The following is a 16138-nucleotide window of genomic DNA, read 5'->3' on the forward strand; positions in this document are numbered from 1 at the left end:
GAACACAGTACTCCAAATGTGGTCTCACCAGCGCTCTGTATAAGGGGATCACAATCTCCCTCTTCCTGCTTGTTATACCTCTAGCTATGCAGCCAAGCATCCTACTTGCCTTTCCTACTGCCCGACCACACTGCTCACCCATTTTGAGACTGTCAGAAATCACTACCCCTAAATCCTTCTCTTCTGAAGTTTTTGCTAACACAGAACTGCCAATGCAATACTCAGATTTAGGATTCCTTTTCCCCAAGTGCATTATTTTACATTTGGAAACATTAAACTGCAGTTTCCATTGCTTTGACCATTTATCTAGTAACGCTAAATCATTTACCATATTACAGACCCCTCCAGGAATATCAACCCTATTGCACACTTTAGAGTCATCGGCAAATAGGCAAACCTTCCCTACCAAACCTTCCCCTATGTCACTCACAAACATATTAAAAAGAATAGGACCCAGAACAGACCCTTGTGGCACACCGCTTGTAACCTGTCTCTGCTCAGAATACTCGCCATTAACAATAACTCTCTGATGTCTATGCTTCAGCCAGCTTGAAATCCACTGAACTATCCAGGGATTAAGTCCAATCTTCACTAATTTATCTATCAGCTCTTTATGTGGAACCGTATCAAAGGCTTTGCTGAAGTCCAGATAGGCAATATCCACGGCACCACCTTGATCCAACACCTTTGTGACATAGTCAAAGAACTCAATGAGATTAGTCTGACACGATTTGCCTTCAGTAAAGCCATGCTGATTTGGGTCCAATAAGTTATTGTTTTTTAGATGCTGATTTATCCTCTTTTTGAGTAGAGTCTCCATCATTTTAACTACAACTGATGTCAAGCTAACTGGCCTGTAGTAATCAGACTAACAAAGCTAAATAAAGTCTAAAGACTATTTTGTAATATTGTATTTGTGAAATAAATTTCAAGTAAATATGTTCAGATCAGGACTAGTCTCCAAATTGTATTTTTCTGAATATTATGATCCAAAGAAAATCCCTTTCATACAGATGTTACCCACTGCCAAAATAAATTGCTTTAGCTACTCAAAAATAATCATACCTTGCAGTGATAGACACTTCAAAATCTGTATTGCCATCAATGTAAAGAAACTTCTCTGATAGTTGCAAACGGACTTCAAAGCTTGGCAACACTACAGGAAAAAAACACCAGGTGAAACAGTAGAAGTCTAGCACTGACAGAGGATGTATCTTCTGAGTTTAATTCAATATATTTTATCATTTATTTATTTATATTTTACCTTTATTATTTTTACAAATAACTCAAGGCAATGGGCACATCTGACATATCTTTCTCCTCCTATTTTCCCCACAACAACCCTGTGAAGTGGACTGAGTTGAGAGACAATGATTGGCCAAGGCAACCCAGCTGGCTTTCATGGCTAAGATCATAGTAGAACTCAGTCTCCCAGTTTCTAGCCTGGTACTTTAACCACTGTTCTGCCTGACTTCTAGCCACCCAAGAGCAAGGTAATAAATCAAGCACACAACAGGGGAGCAATAAAACAAAAAGGTTTATTTTATATACCGAGGCTGTATGCCTCCTTGAATGCAAGACCAATGCTGATTTATTAACCCAGAAGGTCAGAGGTACACACTCAAGTCTCCACTGCCCTTCCTGCTTGAGTGTCAAAGAAATCCAGACCAAAACAAAACCATGCTGTAACAATATTTCTCTCTTCAAAACTCAAATGATAATCACCCATACAATGCACTCCGACCATCCCTTTTTAATCAGGGTCTTAGTAGCATCATTAAACCTTATCAGCTGTGTTCTATAATTTGTTTCTAAACTTGCGCAGCTGCTTCTGCCTTCCCAATATTCTCCTCACCCAAGGAATCAGAATAGGGTTACTCATTACTTCTTCCCCTTCTGATTCCGAGGAACCTCTGGCTGGAGGGCTGGCAGAAACCATTCCCCTGTCTGTCTCTGCTGTCTCTTCCTGCTCCCTGTCTTTCCCTACCTCTGACTCTGGTTCGCTGTCTGATGCTTCTGCTTCGTGCTGCAGCCAGACTGGTCTTCTGTAAACAGATGACTCCTACTGCTCTTCATCAAAATCCCCAGCCACAGGAGCTGGCCTGAAGCCAACCACAACAACCATTAGACCATATTGTCTCTCATAACTTTCCAGGAGAGATCATAGCAGCCATCAAAGGGGATAAAACCCAGGATCAAAAAATAGTTATGTTGAACAGAAATTATCTTTCTTACCATATTCTCTGACATCAAAATATGCAGTATAGCTCTCCTCTGGTGAATGTTCATACTTGGCCACAGCCTTCCATGTCCCAAAACTATAGAAAGAAAATGAAGAGATTATTCACTGCTTACAATCAATTTATGACAAAAGAGAATAAAGAATAACAGACTTAGGGGTGGTTTCCAGTGGTTCAGACTGGTTCGGGTGAACCAGATGTTAATTTTAATCTGGTTCACTAAAATGGTTTCTTCCAGGACTGGCTGACCCTGCCCACCCCCTTCCAGGAATCTCCACATGGCCCATTTTGGATTCGAGATAAGTGTGGGGATGAAAAATGGGCACAGCAGAAATCTAGAAACAATCCTGTTTCCGGCCTTTGGATGGCCTCCTGTGCCCAGGGAAGACTGTTTTTGCCCACCGGGAGGCTTCAGGAAAGCCTCTGGAGCCTCAGAGGGCAAAAAACAGGTCTACCAGAAGTACCAGAAATGAGCTTGTTTTTGGTCTCCAGAGGGCCTCTGATGTCCGGGGGAATGCCGTTTCCACCTCCCTGGAGACTCAAGGAAAGCCTCTGGAGCCTGGGGAAGCCAAAAATGCCCACCCCACCATGGTAGACTATGCCCCATGGCCACGCTCACCCAGCAACTGGGCAGAGAACCGATTGCTAATTTGTTCCAATCCCACCACTGGTTAGAAGAGATTTTGAAAGTCTTCTAATCCAACTCTCTGTTCAAGCAGAAGACTCTGTACCATTCCACACAAATGACTATTCAATCTCTTCTTGAAAACCTTCAGTGTTGCAGCACCCACAACTCCTGAAGCCAAGATAATATGATATGAACAAAGGATCCAAGGCCTCTTCTTCATATTAATAGAATTATGGAGAATAAGTGTAAAAGAGGAAGAAAATGCCTGATTCAGAAATCTTCAGATTCAAATATGTAGAAACTGAAATGTGTCTCTTCTGCAACTAATTTCTTTTTACTCATTTAACTAAAATGATGGTGATGAAATTCTATCATTTTTTGTCCACTCAATTTCACAGAATTTCCATACAAATAACATTATATCCCACATGGGCTGCTCCAGTCTCCCAAAAAACCAAAGGAAATAGAAATGTGATGAACAAATGCAAAATATTAAAACTGGATTTTTCATACTTTAATAATTGATCTGAAAAGCAAGCTAAAAGACAACATACAGTACAGCTTTATTTTATAGCCACCAGTCTTTAACAGTTGAATGTTTTCCCACCATCAGAGTTTAACCTTGTTTCCAAAACAGGTTGCCTTATGACAATATTCATGTTAAATTACCTGACAAGTTCTGGTAAATTGTAAGGCCGGATCAAGGATGGGTTGGAAGATGGGTTGACTGGATTAGAACTGACAACAATGTTTTGTGGAGTCTGGGCACAAGGAAATAAAATAGATGTGTGTTGAAAAAAAATGTTGCATATTATTTCCTATGCATTCTATATCATCAACCCCCAGATGGAATACTAGATTTTCTATGTGATGTCATTTCTGTGTGAGTCCTCGGAGAGGGGCAGCATAAAAGTTCAATTAAATAATAAATAAATAAATAAATAAATAAATAAATAAATAAATAAATAAATAAATAAATAAATAAATAAATAAATAAATAAATAAATAAATAAATAAATAAATAAATAAATAAATAAATAAATAAATAAATAAATAAATAAATAAATAAATAAATAAATAAATAAATAAATAAATAAATAAATAAATAAATAAATAATATAGAAAGCAAATGCAATCCAGTAGGTGGAGCACTAGGTTATCAACAACCGAACAAAAAATAATTAACAACCAATCTTTGTTCAGGGGACACAGGATTGCAGACATGATTCTCACCTGAAACTCGACAATCACAGTTTTGTCCATCCTGTGCATGTTGTGATCCATAGAAAACACACGATATCTCACTAAGAAAAAAGAGACTAACTGTAATTTGTGATAGTATTCAGAAGATATTTCCTTGTATCATGCTGATCTGTGACCATAATAAAAAATTGATTGATTGATGTGCTTGCATCCTAAAAAAAGTATTGTCGTAATTGGTCTGATATTTTGTAGCTGTCAACGATACACATGATTCATACAGCAAATAAAAATTCCTGGAATATTTTTATTACCAAGAGTATAATTTACTGAGCCTGAGCCAACATGAATACGGAAGTAGCAAAGCCAATACAGTGGTACCTCTACTTAAGAACTTTTCTAGATAAGAACTGGGTGTTCAAGATTTTTTTGCCTCTTCTTAAGAACCATTTTCTACTTAAGAACCCGAGCCCGGAAAAATTTCCCAGGAAATGTAATAATGGCATGAAGACCCATCCAGTTTCCTGCCATTCCCCCTTTAATCCCGGCCATCTTGAGCTTTTCAGGGCTGCCAGAGGAGCCTTTTGGCGGTGGTTAAGGAGGCTTTGGCAGTCCAGAGCAAACAAAGCATTTTCCTTTCTCTGGGCGCTTGGAGAGGGAATAAACCACTTCATTGTGGTGACTCCCTCGTGCTGCCTCCCACACACCTAGCACAAGGTTACCTCCCGGAGCATCTGGGCGTGGAAAGGCAAAAGGGGGCGGTTCGCCCTGGCCAAATCAACTCAGCTTCAGCCAAACCAAGGAGTCACCACAGTGAAGGAAAGGCACTGGCTACAAAGCGAGCAAGCGAGAGGAGAGGGAAACCCTTCAGCATGGGAAGGAAGAGGAAGCAGATAGCAGCAGCCACTGCCTTTCGGTCAAAGTAGTGGGAGGTTCCTCTAGCCCACCTGGTTTTCTCTCTCTGGCACAGTGTATGGGAGGCAGCCTCGCGCCAGGTGTATGGGAGGCACGTGCTCCTCATCGATGCCTCAGAGTTCCTCTTTTTTTTTAAGCCTTGAAGTTTTGGATTTTTTTTATTCCCCTCACCTCACCTTCTTCCTTCCGCAGCGACTGTCATCCTCCTCTTCTTTCTCCTCCTCAGACCCAGATTCTGAGCTTTTATTTCTTTCCTAATGGGTTTGCATGCATTATTTGCTTTTACATTGATTCCTATGGGAAAAATTGCTTCTACTTACAAACTTTTCTACTTAAGAACCTGGTCATGGAACGAATTAAGTTCTTAAGTAGAGGTACCACTGTACTAACATTTTCACATGCAAACAGCATAGTTAAATTTTCCCCTTTATTCCATCCAATCATTATTGTCAGGTCAGTTGAGTTTGTTTGGCTAATGGAATGTCCATCTAGTAGACTTTCTCAGCAGATGTCTTTGGTTCTGAGGCTCCAAGTGCACTTTGCAACCCCCCCCTCCCCCATTCCTCCACTATAACTCCCCTACATTCTAATCTATTCCCTTCTCCCATTTTACTCATCTGGCTGTTTGCAAAGTGAGCCAAGTCTCAACCATGACAGCAACTGTCTGCCAGACTCACTGTAAACCCTAAAAGTAGATGTGGGACAGTTTCTAGAAAAACAGGTGATTAGGTCAAAACAGCACCTCAGGCACTTTAAATGCTAATGGGTTTAATATGGAATAAATGTTTCTAGATTACTTCAGTCTAGACCTTCTGTACCTTAGACAAAAACACCACCTAGTTCTTCAAAGGAAAGCTAAAGAAAAGGCCTTTCTGGAAAGAAAAAGCTTTCAAGATTACACATTTTCTTCTCTAAAAAAATCTTACTGTGTTTATTTTATTGGACTTCTCCATTCCCTTCCTAATTTGTGATTACATTCCACTGGAACAGGGGTAGGCAAAGTTGGCTCTTCTATGACTTGTGGACTCCAATTCCCAGAATTCCTAAGCCAATCATGCTAGCTCGGGAATTCTGGAAGTTGAAGTCCACCTGTCATCCATCAATGGGTTTCTTAAATCTTTTCTGAACTTTATAAGCTTGATTTCTCAGTATCACCAATGCCAACATTCACTAGACATACATTCTTCCATTCCCTCACTCTCTGGAAATATCTCGAATAAATAAAAAATCCCAGGAATGGTTTTGTTTATAGCCTTATTCATCACATACCGGTAACTAGAGTGGCAACACAGGGGAGTGAAGAAATAGATACAGAAGAAGAGTTTACCTGGAGAGCCCGGTGTATAGATGCCTTTATCTGTCTGGATGAACACAAAGCCACTCTGGTAAGAAAGGAGAACCACCTTTTCCAAGCTCACTTGAGGACCTGTTACTTGAATAACCACATACTGATTTTGCCTGGACTCCTTATTAAGGTCTTTTGCAGGAATCTGGATGATAAGATGAGTGGAGCAGAGCTTCAAATGTAATCATTGCTAAAGGCCACCAGAGGCCTCATTCCTTACCACTAGGCAACAACACTAAAACATTCTAAAATGCTCTACTGGGCCAAAAATGAAAACAAAGAGGATCACAGAATGCCACACATAGATTTATTAAATATTAAAAATCATATTTCTGGCTTCTGCTAAGTCAGTTTTTGATCTTTTCTCGCAGGAGGCTATGGAGAGGCCCTATAGTGTCCAGCTAAAGCAACACAGTCAATGAAACTAATGAAGAACATATCCACGAGATCTCGCCTTGCCTTGCCATTCTGCTCTTCCAAGTTACATTTGGTGTCCATTGCCCACTGCCATGTACCCATAACCTTTTTCTCCTTGGCCTTTTCCCCTCCTAATTTACACACCAAGAAACCTCAGCCCCTAATTTCAAGTTCAAGACAAAGGAGAATGAGAGAATCCTCACCCAAAATAAACTTTTCTGGTCGACTATCTCAACCTGGAGAAACATGAATCCTAGCACATAATGAATCCTGCCATCTGGGCTGCACACTGTAGCTCTACAATCATATAAGAGCTATTCTCTCTTTCTGTTTATCATTTTTCTTTGGGCAATTATAGGATTATCCAAATACACAGGGATACACACAGGCTAACCCATACCACTTTTACCTCTATGAACAAATCTGTCCATAACTCCAACATAGAAGGTCTGGCAGTCAGGAGATTAATTTCTTTTGATGAGATTATGGTCCAATTTGCAGAACTTTTCTCAGTATCTGTCCCTCCAGATGCCAGTAGCTGGGCTTCTTTGGGCTCAAGTACTAGCAAAGTTGGACTTAGTAAAGCCTGGGATGGGATTTGGTCAGGGAATAAGATTTCAACACTGAAGCCCTCTGGACTATTCAGCACTATTGGAAACAGATTGGTTTTATATACTATTCAGCATTCTTCTTTTTTCTCCCTTACCATTGTTCATGTTGAGAGTAAACAGTTCTATCAGCATACAGACTAAACCAAATTTCTCCTTCCTGGGTAAAGGAGAAAAAAAGGTTGTCCAAAAGTCTTTGGAGTTTTCTGAAATATCTATATTCAAAATCTGAAAATTCAGCTCTTCAGCTCAATAACATCCTACTTTTACTGACCACTAAATTTAGAATGATTCAGAATCTTTAACAATCTGTTCTAAAAGCTACCTTAGCAGTTTTGATTTATTAATCACTTTAATTTTGCTATACTTTGTATGTGTCAGGTTTTCTTTTGGTTTCTTCCTAGGGTTAACTTTTGGTTTTGATACTGATTTTGATCTACACGTTTATAATATTTTTACTAGTATGCTATGAAATGCTGTGCAGAATCCTTCATCAATCGTGACAATAAGAACTGCAAAATAAATACATATGTATCCCATAACTTTGGGGTTTTTCCCCCCTCCTTGAGTTATACTCTCAATATCTGACAGTGCAATCACGTTCTTTCTTCTAAAGTGCATGGCACATCCTCTCAAGCAGGATGAGCAGGATTTTACCTTGATTTTTTTTGGGGGGTGGGGGGAGGGATACAACAGACTGTATTGCAACCATCACCATACACCCACCTTTATAGTTGGAGTGACCAGCATGCCTTCTGCTGGATTCATATCTACTCTTTTTTGGAACAAGGTTTTCTGCTTCCGTGGAAAATCCTGAATCAAGATGTCAAGCTGTTTTTGAGCATTGTCTCCATGGGCCTCCACCAAAATTTGCTCATCTGTGTCTGTTCGCAGGACACCAGGGGTGATGAGGGTGTAGCTGCAGAAGAAGAAAAGAAAAGAGTTAGTCTGCTTAGGAAAAGTGAGGCATTTGATGATGCATCTCCATAACCTCTTCTTTTAGGAAAGTGGAGAAATCAATGGTTAGAACCACTGTTCTTTTGTGATCTAGAAAGCTTCCAAATACAGTTTAAAAATTAGTAAATCTTTATATCACTTAAAAGAGATTTAGGGGTTATAAAATGGGAGTGACCATTACAGTAAACTGTATTGTAATGTGATCACATTATAATGAACAATGCAGTATCCCCTTGCAACTTAAAGGACAACATTTTCTATGAAAGAAGAGTTTGATCACAGATTTGAAGAAGAAGAATAGAATTGTGCCTTCATCCAAGGTCAGGCAATTCCCAGCTTGTATACAGTCTTCTAGTACCCCATTTGCAGAGCCCTACACTTGAAACTATGTTGCTGAAATTTGGCTGCAAAGTTTCTAGATTTTGACAAAACGAGGGCATTTTTCCCATCTCCCGGTACCCAGAGCTCCCTGCAAGATTCCCAGACCCTTTGCCCATCCCATTTTTGCGAAAAAAGGATGAAAATGGCCCATTTTTTTGCAATAATGGAGCTGCTTTTTCCTTCTAATTACCCCATCTAGCATGACTGCCTCCCAGCTACATGTCAACAGCCCTGCCTGTGCTGCTAGAGGAGGTAGCCGGGCTGGCGGTAGGGTTCCCCAGACTTATTGTCTTGGGGGACTTTAACCTACCATCGCTCTGTGAAACCTATGGGCTACCGCAGGAGTTCATGGCCACCATGACAGCCATGGACCTGACTCAAGTAGTACAGGGTCTGACTCACAAGGGGGGGGCACGCACCCGACATGGTATTCCTCTCTGAGCAACTGAGTAATGGTCTGATACTAAGGGGCTTAGAAGTGTTGCCTTTGTCATGGCCAGACCATTTTCTACTGCGGCTTGACTTCCTGGCTCCAATCCTTCCCCGCAGGGAGGCGGAACCAACTAGGTGGTTCTGCCCCAGATACCTGATGGACCCTGAGGGCTTTCAGAGGGCGCTTGGGGTTTTACCAGATGCACTCATCCACAGTTCGGCAGAGCTCTTGCTGTAGCCTGGAACAAGGCTGCGACGTAGGCTCTTGACCGGATTGTGCCGTTGCGACCTCTCCATGACACTAGACCCCGGAGAGCTCCTGGGTTTACCGAGGAGCTCCGGGAGTTGAAATGCCAGAAGAGACGTCTAGAGAAGCAATGGAGGAAGAGTAAGTCTGAATCCGACCGAACACTTGTAAGAGCTCATATTAAGACTTACAAAGTGGTGCTCAAGGCGGCAAGATGTGCGTGCCATGCCTTGATTGCATCAGTGGAATCTTACCCGGCCACTCTATTTAGGGTGACCTGCTCCCTTCTTAATCAGGGGGGAGTTGGGGAGCCCTTGCAGAGCAGTGCCGAGGATTTTAACTCATTTTTTGCTGATAAAGTCGCTTGGATCCGGGCAGACCCCGATTCTGATTGGATAACGAATCAGTCGAAGTGACTGGGGCCCATCCTTGTCCAACTGTCTGGGAAGAGTTTGATCTGGTGACACCTGATGAAATGGACAAGGCCATTGGCGCTGTGAGTTCCGCCACCTGCTTACTGGATTCGTGTCCCTCCTGGCTGGTTTCAGCCAGCAGGGAGGTGACACGGAGCTGGGTCCAGTGGGGTTGCGAGGAGGTGGGTGGAAGCCGCAGCTCCGTCTGACTACGGTGTAACATCGTGAATATAGGCTTTTTTCAGTCAAGTTTCGAACTTTGCTCGGCCTGTTCAATGAATTAAATTGTCCCTGCCTCCAAAGACCCCCATTTCGAGCATTTGCACATCAGGGGAGATCCATTGCTGACCTGTGGACACATCGGGGTTTGATCAGCTGAGACGCGGAACTGCAGAAATGGCGTCTGCGGATCTGACTCTGTTTTCTGCAAGATCATACTACGAGGAAAGACCGAGGGACTGAGAATCCGGCCGCAAACCGACCCTGAGAGGTGAGAGAGAGAGGGGCGAGAGAGGAATCGGAGGAATCGACGCCACAGTAGCCCTCCCCACCCGAACAGATTCAGGACGCTGTTTGATGCAATAACATGCTGCACGGAGCCCGAGAAATAAAGAGATCGAGAGGGGTGAGGGAGAGGCGAGAGAGGAAATAAACGAGCATTACCACCATGACAGTCCTGGCCCCCGAATAGACCTAAGACGCCGAGAGCTATATGGTGGGAGCGCTCGGCATCGGAAAGTATATTGGGTAGAGGGCCTACCCGGACTGGCAGCTGCCGTGAGGGAGAGGGCCGAGAGAGGAAGGCGGAGACTGTGGAAAAAACGTCGATGCAGCTGGAAGACTCTATTAAAGGCCATGGAGTCCATATGCAGACTGCGTGACATCGTGGAGAGGCTCGTGAATTGGAATTTCCCCTATAACTATAGAGGTATTGGATGGTGACCAGGGGGACCAGCGGAAATCGGGGAGTTCTGTAGAAATGGAGGAGCTGAAGACAGAGGAAAAGACCGGGAGGGCCGGACGGTGGCAGCGGTTGGCACAAGAGAGTCTGGGAAATAGAACTTGAATATCCCCAGAACTGACTTTTTTAGATCTTAGGTGCTATTGACTGAAAGATTAATGATTTGCCTCCTAAGGACAATTCCATATGTCCGTCCATTACCCTGGGGGGAAATTACTGACCCCCTCAGAGAGGGTCCACAACTTGGGCGTCCTCCTCGATCCACAGCTTACATTAGAGAAACATCTTTCAGCTGTAGCGAGGGGGGTGTTTGCCCAGGTTTGCCTGGTGCACCAGTTGCGGCCCTATCTGGACCGCGACTCACTACTCAAAGTCACTCATGCCCTCATCACCTTGCGGCTCGACTACTGTAATGCTCTCTACACGGGGCTATGTCTATACGGGGCAGCTGCAAGACCAATCATGGGCTTCCCTAGGTATTTATTTTATTTATTTATTTATTTATTTATTGGATTTGTATGCCGCCCCTCTCCGGAGACTTGGGGCAGCTAACAGCAATAATAAGACAGTGTACAATAATAATCCAATACTAAAAATGATTAAAACCCCATTAATATAAAAACCAAACATACATACAGACATACCATGCATAAAATTGTAAAGGCCTAGGGGGAAAGAGTATTTCAATTCCCCCATGCCTGATGGTAGAGGTGGGTTTTAAGTAGCTTACGAAAGGCAAGGAGGGTGGGGGCAATTCTAATTTCTGGGGGGAGTTGGTTCCAGAGGGCCGGGGCCGCCACAGAGAAGGCTCTTCCCCTGGGTCCCGCCAAGCGGCATTGTTTAGTTGACGGGACCCGGAGAAGGCCCACTCTGTGGGACCTAACTGGTCGCTGGGATTCGTGCCCATGTTACACCAATACTCTGCAGTCTGCATTGGTTGCCAATCAGTTTCTGGTCACAATTCAAAGTGTTGGTTATGACCTATAAAGCCCTTCATGGCATCAGACCAGAATATCTCTGGGACCACCTTCTGCCGCATGAATCCCAGCAACCGGTTAGGTCCCACAGAGTTGGCCTTCTCCAGGTCCCATCGACGAAACAATGTCGTCTGGGGGGACCCAGGGGAAGAGCCTTCTGTGTGGCAGCCCCAACACTCTGGAATCAACTCCCCCCAGAGATTAGGACTGCCCCCACCCTCCTTGCCTTTCGCAAACTCCTAAAAACCCACCTCTGCCCTCAGGCATGTTAAGGGTTTTAAACTGTTTTTTAAAAAATATTGGATTTGTACTGTTTTTTCTTGTTGTAAGCCGCTCCGAGTCCTCAAAGAGGGACGGCATACAAATCTAATAAATAAATAAATAAATAAATAAATGACTGGAAGAGGAATTCTGGGAGTTGAAGTCCACTAGTATTAAAGCCGTCAAGTTTGAAAACTGCTTGGTTAGGGGTTAGGGATGCAAGGGTGTTCAAACTTGGCAAGTTTAAGACTTGTGGACTTCAACTACCATTCCTAAGCTAGCATGACTCGTGGAGGAATTCTGGGAGTTGATATCCACAGGTCTTAAAACTGTCAAATTTGAAGTTTGTAAAAAGTGTACATGTTTGTAAAAAGTATACATGTTTCTGCTTCACTGGTATTTTATTAAATAATGTATTGCTATACCATTTGGTTCAGAATACTTTTTTCCTTGTTTTGTACCTCTAAAACCTATGTGCATCTTATACTCCGGTGGGTCTTATACTCTGAAAAATACAGTAGCTATATATATTTTTTTAAATTAATTTTTCATCTGATCTTATTCAGTTAATTCTTTATTTAAACCATATGTTTTAACATCTTTCTTGTGTCTAGATAGCATCTGCACATATGACCACCATGTTATCTCAATCCCTTGATTACCCAGGTCCTTTTTAGTTGTAAGTTCCCCCTTTTTATTTAAAATATCTTTATATCTGATACTATTCTCTATATCAATAACATTTGGATAAATCAGTGCCTCCATTGTGAAAAGCCAGACCAGTATTTTAAAATAATATTATCATTTAATAATATTATATTTAATAATATTATATTAATAATAATACATTCCTAACGTAGTGTACTTGGAAATAGCTATGTATTTTATTTTTTCCGCACTATAAAAAAGCATGCCGCCCTAGTTCAAAATCATGTGTGTGTTGTCCCCGCCCCCCAGGTCAATAATATTTTGTTCCTCAAGCCAATCCATTATTTCACCTATGTAAGTATCGAAGCCTGATAATACAGTTCCCAATCTGGTAGCCCCAAACCACCTCTATTTTTAGAATCTTGCAGCATATTCAAACTTACCCTTGCTTTTTTCCCTTGCCAAATATTTGTTTTATTGATATTGTTTGAAATAAATATAGTAATCTTGGCAAATATTCATTTTTTTAGTGGCTACTCTTCCCATCAATAATAGTCAATTTTTCCACTTCTCCACATATATTTTAATTAGTTGGGCCAGTTTATAGTTTCCAGTATGGTGCTTTTTCAGTGTGTGGGATCTCAGATTTCACCCTAACAGCTGGGACTGGTGGAAACTTTCTAATCTCATCATCTCTTAAATATCCCTCTGCACCGCTCCTTGCTATCAACATCTGGGTACAGGATCACCATTCTGACCTCGCTACATGTTACTTTGTGTGCAACTTGACATTCATATTGAATGCTGTTTCTCTCAGCCACAACATTTTCTGGATGTGACTTGAGAAAAACGGTGGCTCACAGCTGCTAAATTGCACAAGATGTTCTCCCAGCAGTGCAGAGAGGAGCAGCTGCTGCCCCAGAGAACAGAAATAGAGAGGAGTAGGCCAGAAAGGCTGTTTGGTCAAGCCTCACCACATGGTGGAAGCCACATAGGTGTGTGCATGTGTGTGGAAGCTGTGTGCATGTGCATTCACAGAAGCAATGCATGTGGGAATGCACAGAAGCTGTGCCTGCACAGAAGCCACATTCCCATGCAAGGAAGCTGCATATGCATGCATGCGCACACTCACATTTTCAGCAAACCAGTGGTGGAATTATTTGCATTCTAGCACTGCCACTTATTAATTAATTAATTAATTCAATTTCTAGGCTAACCTTCCCTGGAGACTTAGAGTGGCTTCATTCACTGGCAACTTTCAGTCTTGAAAGACTATGGGATCATGCTCTGGAAAGAGTTCCTAGAACAGCCTCTAATGTGGCTAAAAAGGCCAATCTGAGAGTGGCAATTTCTTGCACACCGCAGAACCTTTCTGTCCCATCCCTGGCCTCCAGATTTTGCTGATTCCAGGGCTGCCTCTTTACCTCAGCCTGCTGAACAAGGCTCCTTGAAATGCGTCTTTAGCCTCCAAGCTGAACAATCAGAGGTCAAGGTTTCCCATTCCCAAGGCCTTTAAATCCCTCTATAGATATCCTTATATCACAGCTGTGGTCTTCCTCTGAGGTCTTTTCCCTCCACTAATTCACCATACAGGAGATCTTTTGCAATCCACCCATCATCTATTCTCACAACATGCCCAACCCAGTGAAGACGTTGTTGTTTCCATAGTGTATATATGCTAAAAATTCCAGCATATTTCAAGACTGCTATTTAGAACTTTGTCATGCCAGGTGATGCCAAGGATACTTCAGAGACAGCATATATAGAAGGTATTCAATTTCCTCTCTTGCCATGCATAAAGAGCCCTAGACTCGCTGCAATACAAGAGTGTGCTCAGGACACAGGCTCAATAAATCTGGATCTTTGTATGTTAGCTTATTAAGCCATGCTCTCTTTCTGAGTCTAGAGAATGTGGTGTATGCCAATACGTTTAATTCATCTCAGTATCTAGAAATAGAATGTTGGCGATGGTTGAGCCAAGATACACAAAGTCATGGATGACCTCCAATTCTTGTGTAAAGATTGTAATATGGGGAGGTGAATCCACATCCTAACTCATGATTTGCGTTTTTTTCAGACTGATTGTTAATACAAGATCTTGGCCTGTCTTGCTAAAATAGTCAATAAGACTTTGAAGATCTTTGGCAGAATGAGCAGCAATGGCCGCATTGTCAGTGAAGAAGATCAGACAGAAAACCCTTTAGACTCTCTAGGTTGCTCTCAGTATAGAGAGGCTAAAGGGTTTTCTGTCTGATCTGGTCCGGAGAGAGACTCCCTCTGTTACAGTTCCAAAAACATGCTTCAGCGTGACAGCAAAAAAGATCCCGAACAGAGTTTCACTATTGTCAAAGGAATCTGATGTTAAGCCATCAAAAACTACCATGCCCTTCATTTCCTCATGAAAGGACCTGATGATATTGAGGAGTTAGGGTGGACAGCCGATCTTGGGAAGATTTTAAAAGACCGTCCCTATTAACCAGGTTAAAACCTTTTGTAAGATCTATAAATGCTATGAAAAGTGGATGTCTTTGTTCCCTGTATTTCTCCTGCAGCTAAGAGAAAATAATTTTCTCCTAAGAGAAAACACCATACCATTAATTTTCTCCTAAGAGAAAATACCATATCTTTAGTGGATCTGTTGGCTCGGAATCTGTTGTATCCTGTAATGGCTACCTTGTATCTCTGTAAATAGTTTGTTCTTACTAAAGCGCTGTCTGAGCTGGAAATCAGGAAGTCGCTCCTGATTGGCTCAGACGCGCCCTGCTCTTGCTTTGGCGGGAACCGCAAATGTATAAAAGAAGCGGTTTCTCCCAAGCAGAGCAGACGGTACTCGCTGAAAGTCACTTACCTATGCTGAGCTGAATAAAAGTACCGTTCTAACCAACCCTGCCTCTGGGTTTACTTCACTGGCGACGACGGACGAAAGAAACTACGCGTGCAACATGAACAACCTCCAAATCGGCCGGGCTCCTGAGTTCTTCGACCCAGAAAAGACTTCCTGGGATGACTACCTAGCCAGCTTCGAAATCTTCCTCGAGGCAGCAGGAATACGGGACGCCGACGCCGATCGAAGACGGGCCATTTTTCTAAATTACTGCGGTCCAGAAATCCGCACCCTCGCCCAGACTCTCACCGACCCGCTGCCGGCAAGATCCGTCGCTTGGGACGTCCTACAAGACAAGCTCGGGAGCCATTTCAGGCCAACAAAACCAGCCATGGTTTTCCGGCACCAGTTTTCGAGAATGGCTCAGCGCGAAGCGGAATCAATCAACCAATTTGCAACGCGACTTCGAACGGTGCTTGCGAAATGCAATTTTGACAACCCAGAAGCTCGCCTCACCGATGCCTTAGTCTTTGGCATGAGAAACGCCACGGTCAGGAATAAACTCCTCACTGAAGACGAACCGACCCTACAAACAGTGATTAAGCTAGCGCAAACCGCAGAGGTCGCCGACGCCGCTGCTAAAGAGCTGATAGATCACGAAAAGAAAGAAGTCATCGCCAAGAT

At 42.6% G+C, this 16138-nt stretch overlaps 1 protein-coding gene across 1 annotated transcript in view; it reads right to left on the reverse strand.

Moving 5' to 3' along the window:
- LOC139161887 (A.superbus venom factor 1-like) overlaps positions 1-16138 on the reverse strand; it is a 131615-nt gene that overhangs the window by 102285 nt on the left and 13192 nt on the right. Inside the window, exons 2-7 of the mRNA XM_070741583.1 lie at positions 8080-8272; positions 6311-6473; positions 4102-4172; positions 3538-3629; positions 2236-2318; positions 1066-1156 (exon numbers count right to left, since the gene is read on the reverse strand). Coding sequence (XP_070597684.1) covers positions 1066-1156; positions 2236-2318; positions 3538-3629; positions 4102-4172; positions 6311-6473; positions 8080-8272 — 693 coding nt within the window. The remainder of the gene's footprint in view (positions 1-1065; positions 1157-2235; positions 2319-3537; positions 3630-4101; positions 4173-6310; positions 6474-8079; positions 8273-16138) is intronic.

Source organism: Erythrolamprus reginae, chromosome 2 (assembly GCF_031021105.1).
Source record: "Erythrolamprus reginae isolate rEryReg1 chromosome 2, rEryReg1.hap1, whole genome shotgun sequence".
Classification (NCBI taxonomy): Eukaryota; Metazoa; Chordata; class Lepidosauria; order Squamata; family Dipsadidae; genus Erythrolamprus; species Erythrolamprus reginae.